The sequence below is a fragment of the Phaethon lepturus genome, unplaced genomic scaffold (assembly GCF_000687285.1).
Source record: "Phaethon lepturus isolate BGI_N335 unplaced genomic scaffold, ASM68728v1 scaffold17745, whole genome shotgun sequence".
NCBI lineage: Eukaryota > Metazoa > Chordata > Aves > Phaethontiformes > Phaethontidae > Phaethon > Phaethon lepturus.
This window is the reverse complement of record NW_010542829.1, coordinates 46,881-60,969: the sequence shown is the minus strand read 5'-3', so window position 1 is coordinate 60,969 and position 14,089 is coordinate 46,881. Positions and strand designations below refer to the sequence as shown.

Sequence of the window (14,089 nt, the reverse complement as noted above, 5' to 3'; positions counted from 1 at the left end):
ATTCCCCCCCCCGCCTTGAAGTACTAAAATGGCAGACTTCAGCCTCCCCTTAAGCTTCCAAGTAATTGTAGATTATACAATTGAATGAGACTTCTTCAGAACAGTTTGAAGACGAGAAAGAACAATTTTGCAAGGTGCTACATGTGTTTATATAGTCTCTATATGTGCTGTATATACTAAACAGGATAAATGCATTCAGAGCTTAGTGCTCTGTCAAGTTAAAGTGGATATTTTCATTCCTTGAACATAGTTTGATTCTTATTGGCATGTAATTATAATCTCATCCCTGAGTTTACGTATTTTCTTCTCTCCCCATGCAGAAATTACTTCCGTGAAAGAAGCCACTTTTTTTAATTCCAGGATGTTACCGGTAGATAACAGACTTCTAAACTTACAGATCTACAAACTTCTTCAGTGCGTTCACCAGAAAGACAAGAAGCAAATAGAAAAGCTAGTCCAGAATGGATTCCCAAATCTCATTAATTTCGCAGAGCCTATGGAAGGATATAGTGCCCTTCATTTGGCCTGCATTAAAAATGACACTGACATGTGCAACTTCTTGCTGGAACAGGGAGCTCATCCAGATGTCCAGGACAAAATGGGACGTACTCCAGCAATGAAGGCTGCTGAGCTAGGCCATGAGCTGGTTTTGGATTTGTTAGCAAAAGCTAAAGCAGACATGACTGCTGTGGATAATGAAGGGAAAGGTAAGTAAAAGGGAACCTTATCAGACCAGAAATACCATAAAATGACCCTTTACTGTGTTAGACACTTGCTACGTATGTTGTGTCTAATCTGTAGAGAGAAACCATGGTTGAGGGTAATCCTTGCAGCTCAACAGAAGCTATTGGCCATAAGAGCTTTGATGAAAATGAAAATAATTCTCCCTGAAAAATCTAGGCCATTAAATCACGTCTCTGCAGTACATAGCTGAAAGATAACTTGCAACTGAGAATCGTCTTCCTCCCATGACCCATCACATATTAAATTCTGGTTTACTCCCCAAGTTCAAAGGTCCTAAACTAGAAGTCTTTCCTGCCTGTATATACCCTAAGAGAAGTTAGTGGGTCTCCATTGAAGGAGTTTGTCCATTTAGCTGTGAAGTTTACAGCCTAAGTAGCCTTTCTAATAATTTAGTATCTCACCATAATCCCTGCTGGTTTTCTTTGCAGGTGTTTTGTTTTACTGCATTTTACCTACAAGACGGCACTACCGCTGTATGCAAATTGCCTTGGATTATGGTGCAGATGTTAACAACTGTGCTACTGATGGGAAGCCTGTATTTCTACAAGCCTGTGAGCAAGCTCATGATATTAAAGAAATATGTCTGAATTTCTTGGAAAGAGAAGCAAATCCCAATGCAAGAAACCCAGTATGAATATTTCTGTAACTTAAAACATATATAAAGGAGTATAGAATAGTTACCAGACAACTAGAGAATATGACCTTAAATCCTTACATTAAAGTAATAAAGCAGCAACAAGTGTTTAACTCTGTGGCCATGCCTACTCCCTTCTTCTGTATCACTTTTTTTTTTCAGGAGTGGGGATTTAAGTCTTCTGCTTGAACTATATATTCCAATTTAAATTTTTGTAGATTAGAGTGCAAATATTTTACAAAAACACAATGTAACTGGGCCAGCTCTTAGAAGTTGCAGTTGACTGTACTTCACTGGAGCAATGCTGATTCGTACTTGGCCTAGATGTGCCCTAAGGTTTTCAGGGTTGAAATAATGTAAATACACTAAAACATGAGTCCAGCATGAAAAATCCCATGGGGAGTCAAGGCAAGGATGTGACATAAACTCTTTTCTCTTTTGTACATCTGTCTTAGTAATTTATTTATTTCCTTAATTTAACAAAGACCTGAAGGACTGAAGCTCTGCTCTGTTGATCAAGTCCCTTAAAGCTACCCATAGCTTTTGCTTTGCTCCTAGTTTTGCAGTATCCTTCCTAGCTGATTGCTATAGCAAACCCGATGTTTGGACATCCTTACCCCATCCTGTCATGCATATGTCTGCTTCATGCACTCAGCATACCTGCATTTTGAGAAGCCTACACTTGTTTTTTTTTAATATGATGGGCACATACCTGGTCACATAATAGGAGCCATTTGCCAGGCCCAGAGAAAGACAGATAGCAGGGAAGAAAGTAAGGTTCAATGGAAAAATATCCATGGCTCACTGCTCTCTTTGCCCCTCTGTAGAGTGGCAGGTCAGATATTCTAAGTGCTGCTGTGGGCCAACATATTAATAGCGGGCAATCCCTGATCCAAGATGTGCTTTGTTCTTGGAAAGGTCACCAGATCTACCAAAGTCAGCCATTATAAAGAAAATAGGTACTGCTAATCACAACATATGCTATTGTCTAGAAAGAGAGACAGGACTAATGTTTAGAATGGGAACTTTTCCCCTCTGACAGAACAGTAGTGAAATTCCCCAGTTGCTCTGCTTTCCCCGTAGCGCTCCTCCAGCCATAGCTCCTTATGCTCTTTCATGACAGAGGTCATGTTTTGTGGTAAATTTTGTAAACATGCATGAGATCATGCACACATAATAAAGAATTCCTTAACTAAGGAATTGATTTTCATGGGGACTATTCCAGGGACTCAAGCTACTAATGTACTCAAGTTGCTGGGATTTGACTACTCACATTTGAGCAGCATTGTGACTAGGTTTTTAAAGTTTACCTACAAATCTCTTCAAAACTATTAGACTTGTCTCCTTTTTTCAGTAATACCTAAAAGGAGACCTTCAGTTTTATGCCACCTTGCAATCATCAGATCACAACGTTCCAACCTGATTTAGCATACAAAACAAATTCCAAATTGTTTTCTTGCTACCTTACAGGCTACAGGTCGCACAGCCTTAATGGAAGCTGCAAGAGAAGGCGTTCTCAAGCTGGTACGCGGTCTACTTGAAAGAGGAGTCGATGTTAACCTATTTGACCTTGAAAGACACAGTGCTGCCCATTTCGCAGCCAAAGGAGGCTTTTTTGAGGTATCATGATTTGTGGTGTTAAAGCACTGCTGCAAAGCCAAACCTAGGGTTTTGGGGTTTTTTTGGTTGGTTGGGGGCGAGGGCTGTTGGGTGTTTTTGGTTTTGTTTTTTTTTTTAGTCCAGTATCTCAGCTGATCAAAGCATAACAATGAGTAATCAAAAGCGGCTTCTTTTTAAGTATCAAAGGGAATCCAGCAGTGATAGGATCTCTCTCATAATTGCAGAGCCTTTTTTGCCAAAGTACCTCTGAGTGTGTGTGTGCTAGTGTGGCTGTCTGGTGTGAACAGCTCCATTGGAGAGCTTGTTTCTCTCAACATGTAGCATGTCACAGCTCTGTAACTTGGATGAAACATTACCGTTATAAGAAGGGCAGATGCAAACAGCTGCGGGTAGGCACTTTCTTCCTTATCCCCCATATTATCTTCAAAGTATATAAAATTATGTGGTTTTGATTGTGCATGCAATGTCAGCATTACTTTAAGACAGTGGCCTGCAGTAGGCTGGGAGAACATGGTCCCTGATGTCTACAGCCAAACAAGGTTACTGCTTCCTCAGTTAAGTAAGCACAGTACTATAGAAAACTTAAATATGTGCATATTGATCAGGTGGGCAAGGGAGAGAAGTTCACTATATAAACTGGGAATATATGATATTGCATATATTTGTAAATCATTCTTACACTTCCCCATCTTAAGAAACAGACAAGATTTTTTGGTGGTACTGTCTTTATCTTTCTAGATTTTGAGGGTTATTTCAGCTTATAATGGAGACTTGGGCCTGATTGCTATGAACGGTAACACGCCACTTCATTACGCTGCAGAGGGAGGATTTGCAAATTGCTGCAAGTTTATAGGACAAAGAGGTACAGTAAAAATAAGTTACTTTGCCATTATAATGTATATTCTTTTTCTGTGCTAAAGGAAAGATTTCACTTGGACATTAATGAAAGATTTGACTCTCTGAGGTATCATGTGGCATATCTAATTCTCATTAAGTGCCTAACATAGGCTATTATCACTTATTTCTACTAATGTGGCAGAGAAAATATTCCTTAAAGAAAGCAGCAGAAACATCAGGGGTTTGTATAACTTAGAACTGGACAGTATTAAGTGGGTCTGGTTTAGTTGTTTTTAGAAGTATCATATTGAATCTTGCAATAGAAGATTAATTTTTGTTTTGCTGATAATTTAAAAAAATTACCTCTGTGTAATCATAGAGAAAACTTGGCACCTATGGGCATCAAAACATACTCCAGAGCAGCTATGATCATTTTCTAACTTAATCAGATAATTACATCACTTCAATCTTTGATTCAAGAGCACCATGCAAAATCCTACATTCTCTTCTTGCGATTCAAGCGTTTAACTAGTGGTCCATCACCAAAGTGCAAGGCTGGCCTGTAGAACACTGAGGGACACTTTACTCCTTGGTTTTTATTAACATTGCTCACCACTAATTAAAAATGTAAAAATTTTCACTGAACTTCTGCCTTTCAATACATATTCATGAGCAGACGAATAAGTAGAGCATGGGTTGCCCAATGAATCTTCCTTTGGAAAACAAGTATGGACGCATGGCTAACCTTCCAGTCCGAGATAGATGATGGGGTTCCATCTCCTATTGCTATTTATAGTTAGGACAGTATAAAATTGTAGATCTGTGGCAATTAGTTGCATGTATATTACAAATCTCTTGTATTACGTAATCAGTAATTACTAGTTCCACCACGTTATCAGCAAAATTGCGTCCATATTTTTAGGCTGTGATCCTACGTGGACAAACTTACTAACAAAGACGCCAAGAGCCATTGCCAAGGAAAGCGGATTTAAAGCAGCAGCAGCAGAATTGCGTAAAATAGAAGATACTTTTAGAAAAGAGTCCAAGCCTGGGGCTAAGGAGGACAAGTCCCGCTGGGCACTGAGGCTATATGACTGGTCCTTAGAGCACCAAGCTGCCCTCCGCAAGACGTTTGAAGCTGTTGACCAAGGAGACGGGACAGTAGCTAAAGATGATTTTATATCAATCATTCAGAAGCAGTGTGCCTTCGTGGATGCTGAACAAATACAAACTATTGCTGAAATGCATGAAGGAGCTCAGTCTGAGGGAATCAGCATAGAAGAATTTTTTAAAGGCTCTAAATATCTGCAGAAAAGCTGTCTTATAACGTCCTTTGAATCCAAAGGGAAGAAAGGAAAGAAAGGGAAGAAACGAAGAGGCAGGAGAGGCATTGCCATCCCCGTGCCGATTTGTGTTATTCCGAAGAGCGCGTGTCCGCATAGGGAAGATGGCTTCCCTGTGTACATGATTGAGGTTATTCAGAACAGGGCCGATAGCTGCCATTTTAACCGAGACCCGCCATCTGCCCATCCCGTGCACGATGACCGTGCTTGGTATATAGATGAGCCAAGGAAAACGTACATGAATATTAACTACCTTGTCAGAGCGGGAGACATTCTCTCTCTACAGAAAGCATTTGAGGAGGGTGTGCAAGTAGACATAAAAGATAAATATTACAAAACCCCTTTGATGGCTGCATGTGCAAGCGGGAACATAGACGTTGTGCAGTATCTTCTGGAAAAGGGGTAAGATCATTTCAGAGATTTTTTTTTTAATTCCTGTTTGGAAAGGCTTTCAAAAGCATAAGTTCCCAGTAAACACTTGGATGCAACAGGCTATAGCTTGTTTTTTATTTACATAACATTCAATATTAAAGTTAGTTCCATAAGATCCTGAGTTACAGAGGGGTAGTTTATTATTTTTCCACGTTTTATTAACAGGGAAATAGAAACACCCAAGAGGTAAGTTCCCCAGGTCTGAAACATTTGGTGTCTGAGCTGTTAACATTTGGTCAGATGCAGTGCTGACAAATCCAGCCTATGGGAACCGCAGTTAGTTCCTACCCACGTCACAAATAGTGCATCCTCAAAACTGAATTCTCAAAACCAGATAAATGATTCTGGGGAAATCTGGCTCAAGTGACTTGCTGGAAATCAAGGCAATCCTGGGCTTCCCTGTTCCACATACCAGGGCCTTTGCATGCAAATGTTTTAAGGTGAGAAACATTATTATAATCACTTTCCTCTGTGGCCACAGCAGGCAGAGGCAGCAGGATTTACACCAGAAGCGTGCGCTGCTGCTATTTAATCTGTTCCTCATTTTAGAAGCACTTCAGCAATTTCGTAGCCTATAGACACACTTGCGAAAAATATCAATGACAGCTTAAACATGAAAGCAATTTGAGAAGGATTCAGTCATACTCATGTAATAGCATAATCTCTAATTTTTTATCATCAGACTGCTATAGTCCTACAGTCATTCACATAAATGCTTAAATGAACCTTTTTCAACGATATCTACATTAGCTTTGTTCTCTACCTATAGCTAGGTACCTATAGCTTTTAACATTCATTTCTCAGGGTAAGTGGCTGTAGTCATTGCTCCAGTTCCTGCAAAGACTTAACAGCACATAGGTCTTTACACACTCTGGTAACAACACTGATGTTCCTGGAGCATATGGAAAGTTGCATAAGCGTGTATGTTCAGGTCTTCCAGAGATAAGGATGCAAGAGTTAGCAAATTAATCCAGAAAATTAATCTCCACTGTTTTCATTAAGCCTCACTGGACAGCACTGGAGTCACATCTCATTATATTTAAGTTAGACCTAGAAATGTTAATAACTTAGTTGAAAAAAAAAAATAGTACCAATTCGGAGATTTTTAACTTGTCAGAAATTAGAAAATGGAGAGGAAAGTTATCAGTACTGTGTTTAGCTTAGTATCTTTCAACTGCATGGACTTCAGATACTTTCAGTTTGGTAGGGAAGTTCAAATACTGTACTGAAAAGGATATATTGTAAAAAGTATCACAAACCCATACTGAGCACAAGACAAAACATTTCTCCAGAGCTATAGAAAATGCAGAGGTTTAAACATAAATTGGTGGTATCTACTTTCTATCTTGTTCCATAAAGTCTCACAAGAAAATTAAATTTGGGCTAAATGATCAGGAGAAAAGACTGAAGAATTTTTAAGTCAGTACTGTGTTGTCCCTGTTCCCTTCGATCAGTTTGTTCCTTATAGAATGAAGTTCGCAGAAAGGATTCAGGGGCAGACAGAGTTTCAGTACAGGCATGGAGGCTGGGTTGAGAACATGGAGTAACAGAGGAACAGATTATTTTAATGAGAAATATAAAGGAAATGACAGCTGCATATGAATAAACCATAACGGCTAAGTAACTGAAAGATAACAAAGGTAAAACTGGTAGGCCTGGGGAATTTACCACTATAAGATCTCACCAAAGGTAGAACTCTGAAAAAGATTAAAAATTTAAATAAGAAGAGATGAACAGATGAATCTGTTCTTTTGATCAAGAGTTAAGTATTAGCCATCTGACCAAAAGAACAAGCTATCCCTGGAAGCCACTTCCTTCTCCCTCCTTCCATGTCTTTTGGGAAGACATCAGGTCTTCGTCCCTAGAGGAAACGGGACAGTGACCCTAATTCAGTCCAGGACCTCTAGGCTGTCCTAAATACAATGCAAAGAAATTCACTCTGCTTGAGTACTGGGGAATCCCCTCATGAGGTTTTGATGCCTTCTGAACCCATGCACAGCACATGTGGAAGATCGCAGATCTGGGCATGGTCACAGACTGTGCTTGCTTCAAAGATACGGGAGAAGCATATTTCTTCCCTTTTAACACCATTAAGGGGCTCTCATGGCTCTTGCTCCCCAAGCCTTGCTTTTGTGTGACCCCAGCCCAAAGGCTCCCAAGGCAGCCAGTTGCTAAAGGGCTGGTGATGCTTTTCTCCTCAGCTTCGTCCAAAGGCAGCGTATTACAAATATCTCCCCCAATCTAGCCCTTGCAACCCCCAGAACATGCCAGAGCAGAAACAGATACAGGCCAGCAGCACAGTGGCTGACAAAGTTTTAAATCCTTAGAATGTCTGAGATAGACCTTCTCCAATTCATTTGTAAATTTGACAGTAGGCAATTTTGCCATGTGTTTTAGAGCACCTGTTCTTGTCCAAGAAGCATTCTTTTTTCAGTTCCTTAACCTGCTTTTTGCTATTCTCAGCAAAGCTGGAGCTCAAACACTAGCAGCATTTTACAGGACTAAGCTGTTTGAATGTTCATTTTTCTCTGTACCTGAGAAAACCTCCATGTAGAGGACACTGCGTTGGCTTAGAGGGGGATATGATCACCACCCAGGCATACTCCTACAATTATCATTCCATGACAAGCTATATACCAGTTACTGCAACAGTTTCAGAGTGGCAGTAGCAATATGAAAATATTTATTTACATTGAATATGGCATTGCAGTGGGCAGTTAACGCTGATTGTACTTGGAGCTGTGGACGTTACTGCATCTAGTAGCTAGCGTCATCTGCCATGATTCCTCTTACTCTGTTGTAGGGCTGATGTAAATGCAACAGACAATTTCATGTGGACTCCCCTCCATCACGCTTGCTATAACGGACACCTAGATATCGCCGAACTGATGGTGAAGGCTGGAGCAGCAGTGGATGCACCTGCAATAGGCAATGCAACCCCACTAATGAGAGCCATTGAGATCTGCAGATTGGATATAGTCTATTTTTTAATTGATGCAGGTGCTGACATCCAAATGACAAACAGCAACGGTAAATATCAAGTCTCTCCCCAAAAGACCTGCTTCCTTATGTGTATACATGTTTTATTAAAAAAAAAACCCACTAAGTTCTTGGAACACTTTGAGAAGTGTTCTGAATTTATGATTGCTAGCACGTTTGGGGTGAAGGTAAGAGTTAGGTTCAATTAGTTTTCTAGGTTATGGAGTCACTATTCTAAGTAGTTGGCTTTCCTGGGTTTTGTGCATCTAGAAAATAATGTAACACGATTAATTACATTATTAAGGAGACTATTGCTCCTCACAGCATACATACAGAGTTATAAGTGGCTTTAATGAAAAACATTCTAGCTAGTTATTAATATTATTTGATGGAAAATTAGATTTTAATTGTGGCCAGCATGTACTCTGCCACCCATTTAAATCACTTATTTTTATGCATAGGCAGCACTGGTTAAAAAGAATTTCTTCCTGCTTAGCAAGTAAATGTCTCTCCCTGAGAAAAAAATACTTAACAGAAAAATCTAACCTGATACTGAAGTGTTACCTCCTCACAGCAGATCCCTCATTCAGTATTATGTCCACTATTTTCAGAGTAATTTAAACAGTTAACACTTATCACATTTCAAAGCCTTGCTCTAAGATAGGAAGCTATATTGCTATATAATGAGACTTTCCCTCCCCAAATGCCTTACGGCAGAAACCCTGCTTATAGAAGGGATGTGTATTCTCCATTTCTGTTACCATGTGAAGTTCCAATTCACATGGCAGTTTAGTCTCGCAACTACTTTACAGCCACCAGTGTCTCATCTCATAAGATCCAGGAGAGTTTTTCCCTTTCTTAGGCACTGAAGGTGTTCAGCACTAGTTAAACCATGGGGATTGCCCTTGACTCCTTGCCAGCCACAGAGCAAGCACTGAAAGAGGTAGATACCTAAAGTAACTTGGTCTACATTCCTAACCTTGAACTGTGCTAGTCATTGCCTAGAACTAAATGCTCTCAAAGATCAAAATTACAACCTGCAGGACCAGTATATTAAGCTGCAAATGTCAGCATGTTAAGAGCAAAGCAACCACTCCAAGAATTGCTGCAATATTTGGTTTCAAGGCCTGTTTCTGCAAAGCCTTATTTCTGCAAGCAGTGCTGATGACTGCCAGTCCTCACACCAATGTTGGGCATGCTGCTGGCACTCTGAATGGTTAATAAAAGAGGCCTAATTAAGTTCAGTTGACTGTAGTGTCATTATCCAGTTGCAATAACAAGTACCAAGGTTCATTTTCATGGCTTACACAGGTATTTATTTTTTTAAACACAGGAAAGAATGCTCTTGATATTGCTAAAGTATTTGCAGATTCTAGAATAATTGATCTGCTCCAAAATAAACTGGAAAATTTGCCAAAAGTACCAGATAAAAAAGCAGAGAAAGAAAAAGTTGTGAAGCCAAAGTCACCTTCTACACTGATGCCTGTAGAGGTACAAGCTGTGAAAAAAGAGGTATGAGAGATGGTAACAAAGGATTGGTTGGCTAATAGTTAGTGGAGTGCTGCTTTCTTTCATTTCTTTGCCATCCATGACTCCCTAAAGCTATAAATCTGGTGGTTTTGTTAAAGTGAGCATTTTCAGAAGCCAGTACTTACTCTTGCCAGTAGTAGTACAGGTTCATTGATTGAAGTTTTGACTTGCTAATTATATGAACTTCATGTCTTCCCCAGACCCACTTAAAAATTATGTCCTATATCACTGACAGGACACAGAAATATATTTTCTTTTCCCTCTTCTCCTGAAGTTTGTGATCATCCAGCTCTGTTGTGGTAAATACTGAAAAACCAGTAACTGTAATTTCTTAGAGAAAGCACCTGTTTCTTCACAGGGCAAGACCAAGGCCCTTCAAATTAGTAGGATGGTCTTCTGATAATCGACCTCATTGAGGTGATATCAGGCTTGCTGACTTCTCATTTTCCATCTTGTCTCATATCCTTCCTCTTCTGCTGTTGACCTGAGTCCTGTTTCTCAAATACCACACTGATGTTTGGCTGTTGTACCTCTGAATGCCTTTCCCACACCCCTCAGGAGCACCGAGTACCTTACCACTGCCTTAGTTCCCAAGCTGACATCAGTCTCCACCAGCATGGCCTGGTTGTCTTACTGTGGATGACAGCTTCCTGATTAACCAGTGGTACTTGTTAGTCAGACCCGGGATGCTATTTAGAGAGAAAATGCAATTGTATCTGCATGACTAAAAGTATCCTTTACCACTCCTACCCTGAACGGTGTAGCAAATGTGTCCCAGTAGCCAAATGCTGGTTTCACCCTTTCAAAAAGGTTTTGAATTTGTCAGGGATAGTAGAAGATTCATAGGCAGGAGGATGGCAAACTTAGATGCTTATTTTTTCATCACCTCACAGAGGATGGGATCACCAGCTGATTGTCTTCTGAGTCTTAAAGAACAGTTAATGTTTTAGTGTCCAAGGAGGAGAGTCATCATGTACCTTTTAAAGTGTTTCCCTCACAAATTCTGTTTATAAAAAAAAGTTATCAGCTTTAAGAAAAACAGATTCTGAACAGATTAAGAAAAATACACACGCAGTAAATATATAGCAAAGAAAGATGCATGATGTGTGTGTGTAAATGAGAACTTCTCTTTCAGCCTTCACAGGTATCTCTGCCAGTTGTAGAAAAATCCATTCTTGAAAAGACTACGCATTCCCTTAAAGACAGTGTTATTTATCTGCACTCTTTGATAACCAGTGGTGCTACTAAGAGAGATGACATCGCATTCAAACCCAGAAAAGTATGTACAGTAGCAAAACATGAGCACAGTTTCATGTTAATTTAAAATTAGACCTTAGTGTAGATCAAAACCCAAAACAATCTGATGAAATGACTTCACAATTCAACTAGCTTATAGATAATGTGGCACAGGCTAGAGAGATTGCCACAAAACAACAGTAAACTAAAGGGTTCATATATATGTGCGTGTGTGTGTGTATGTATTATATATATACTTCTATAAAACACATTATCATGGAAATTTAAAATAGGATTAAAGTAGATCTCCACTAAAGTACAAATGCAACTACATTGACCATACGGCTTTTTTCATTCTTACACTTAAAGGATAGGTGTCCTTGTACATGGGACTGGACTTCTCAACTAGTTATCACATGATTACTTATGTCAATGGGAGTTACTGAACTAAATGGATTACAGTGCACTAAATATTTACTTCCTAGAGTTAGAATACTAAAAATAATTTTTTTGTATCAGGGACTTAATAATACTCATTCACAAATAACTGAGAAACAGAAAAAGAAGATCAGAGGGAAGTAATTTTAATTTTTTTCCCTCCTTAAAAAGGAAAAAATTACCATTGCTGACTGAGATGTTTCGTTTGGAGTTTGTTTACAATTTCCCTAACCCAAATTTGTGCTAGTTTCTGCGATGGTCACTGGGGAATAAAGCTATGTTGCCAGTGATTCTGCAGCCAATTACTATTTTCCACGCTGAGGATTTTGGACCCGAGTCAGTCATTCTAAACAACTAGCTTTGGATCTTCTTCCCCACATTATCCCTATCTGAGCCCATGGCATGTTATAGATTCAAAATGACAACAAGAGAATGCTCTGCTTATACATACACAAATTGTTGTGGTAGACCACAGTAGTTTTCTTCTATGTCTCAGGATGGAAAGGGGTGGTAGAACATGGCTCTGTTTGGCTAACAGCATCTTCTTAGTGCTTCAGTTGCAAAAGTCATGTCCAAATTAACTATAAATACCTTTATTTTGTAGATTTGGGCCCCCGAAGCCACAACAGAGGAACTAGTAAAAAAGCAAGAATTGCTCCGTGAATGCTTTACTCTTGATGGCCACTCAAAACTTCATGACCCCCTTTAATAGAAAAGTTATGAAATAAGCACGCCAGCTTGAAGAAGCTACTTCAACGTGTATTTTGAGGGGACAAAGATCTAAAAGACTACTCCTCTAATAAAGGAATCATGCAGTGCTCAGTAAATGTATCTCAGTTATGATTAAAAAAAAAACTGTAGCAAGTTTTTCCTCCGTAGATTATGTTGCTTACACACAATCTTTTGTTAAGGGCTTAGTCTGGAAAAATGTTTAGCCTCATGTGTTTCTAAGCCTTGGAGCTGGCTCAGCATACTTCATGGAATGGCTGCTGTTGTGACACACGTGTCCTTTTTCTTTGTAAAGGTATGGCTTTATGAGGTTATTTTTCACCCCACCATAAAAACTTCCTCCTGGAAGGTATGTTACCCTTTCTACTAAAATATAACAATATGAAGGTAGCATTCAGAAATAATTTAAGACACCAGTGTTCTTGGTTGTCTGCAGAGGCAACACAAAGTACAGAATTTACAGCCAGGACTACTACTGTCTAGCTTACTGCTTTCATCTTCTCTCATGCACTTGTAAAAGTGCACAAACCTCTCTTCTCACTCACTGAGGATGTATTCTCCAACTGCAGCATTGCAAAGCCATTATCAAGACCTTTAGATATTTTCAGCAAACTTGAAAAGCATTCAGAGATTTTGTGAACACGAGTTCTTGTATTAACAGCTACATCCACAGCTAATCCAAACAGCAAAGTCAACAGGTTTTGTCCCTGCCATTAAAGTAAGTTCTTTGGGTAGGAAGGAATTGGTGTCTCTGAAGTGACGCGACCGGGCTGTGGTAATTTAGTATGAAGGAAAGGTACTGAAAGTTCATTATAGGAAGCATATAATGTCAAGATTTGTGTGACAGGACCAGGCCAAACCAGCCTGTGTTGTGCTGAGACACTCAGTGCCTCTTGAGTTCTGTTCATTATCTCTGCAAAATGGTTGGCAGCAGAGAAATGAGCCCAATTCGGACCTTCAAAGAGGCAGTAACAGGAGTTAAGTTTTGGGTAAGCAGAGGCTGGAAATACTGGGAATGTTTAGCTTAGAGAAGAAAGAAGTGGGAGGGGATGCCATAAAAATATATCTAAAGCAGCAAAAAGTGTGGAGAATTGAACTGAAACCTATCTATTCTTTCACAGGATACAAGAATGTTCAGACTACAGAAAAGAAGAGGAAGCAGCACACAGCTATTAAATCCTCTACAATATGCAAATAGCCTGTGGAACCCTCTAGCCCCATTATCCTTGGAAACTTAAAAAAATATTTACATATATTGTGAGAAGAGTCTAGTTAGCTAACGCATAAGGGATAAAAATCCCTTGTGTTTCAGGACCTCAGCTAATTACTGTTGGCACACAATAGAGAAGGTTTTCTAGCAAGGCAGTTCACTCCCAGATTGTCCAGTGTGGTGGTGTACATGTCCCTTAGGGGAGAAGATGACACTGGCCTAGACAAACACTGTAAATTAAATAGGCTTCTGGTTTGATAGTACCCATCCTTCAAATTTATTTTAACATTATGAGACTTCAGGAGCTGTCTGGCACAAGAATACAGCTACTTTTGAAAATTTGTTTTCAAACATACT

The 14,089-nt window shown here is 39.5% G+C and overlaps 1 protein-coding gene across 1 annotated transcript; it reads left to right on the top strand.

The window, feature by feature from the left end:
• Positions 1–361: 361 nt before the first annotated feature.
• Positions 362–12,521, top strand: ANKEF1 (ankyrin repeat and EF-hand domain containing 1). Its single transcript, XM_010288165.1, is given in 10 exon segments — positions 362–707; positions 1,173–1,372; positions 2,849–2,998; positions 3,737–3,860; positions 4,758–5,580; positions 8,414–8,640; positions 9,923–10,101; positions 11,255–11,398; positions 12,398–12,483; positions 12,485–12,521. Coding segments are annotated over 10 exon segments (2,316 nt in total).
• The last annotated feature ends 1,568 nt before the right edge of the window (positions 12,522–14,089 follow it).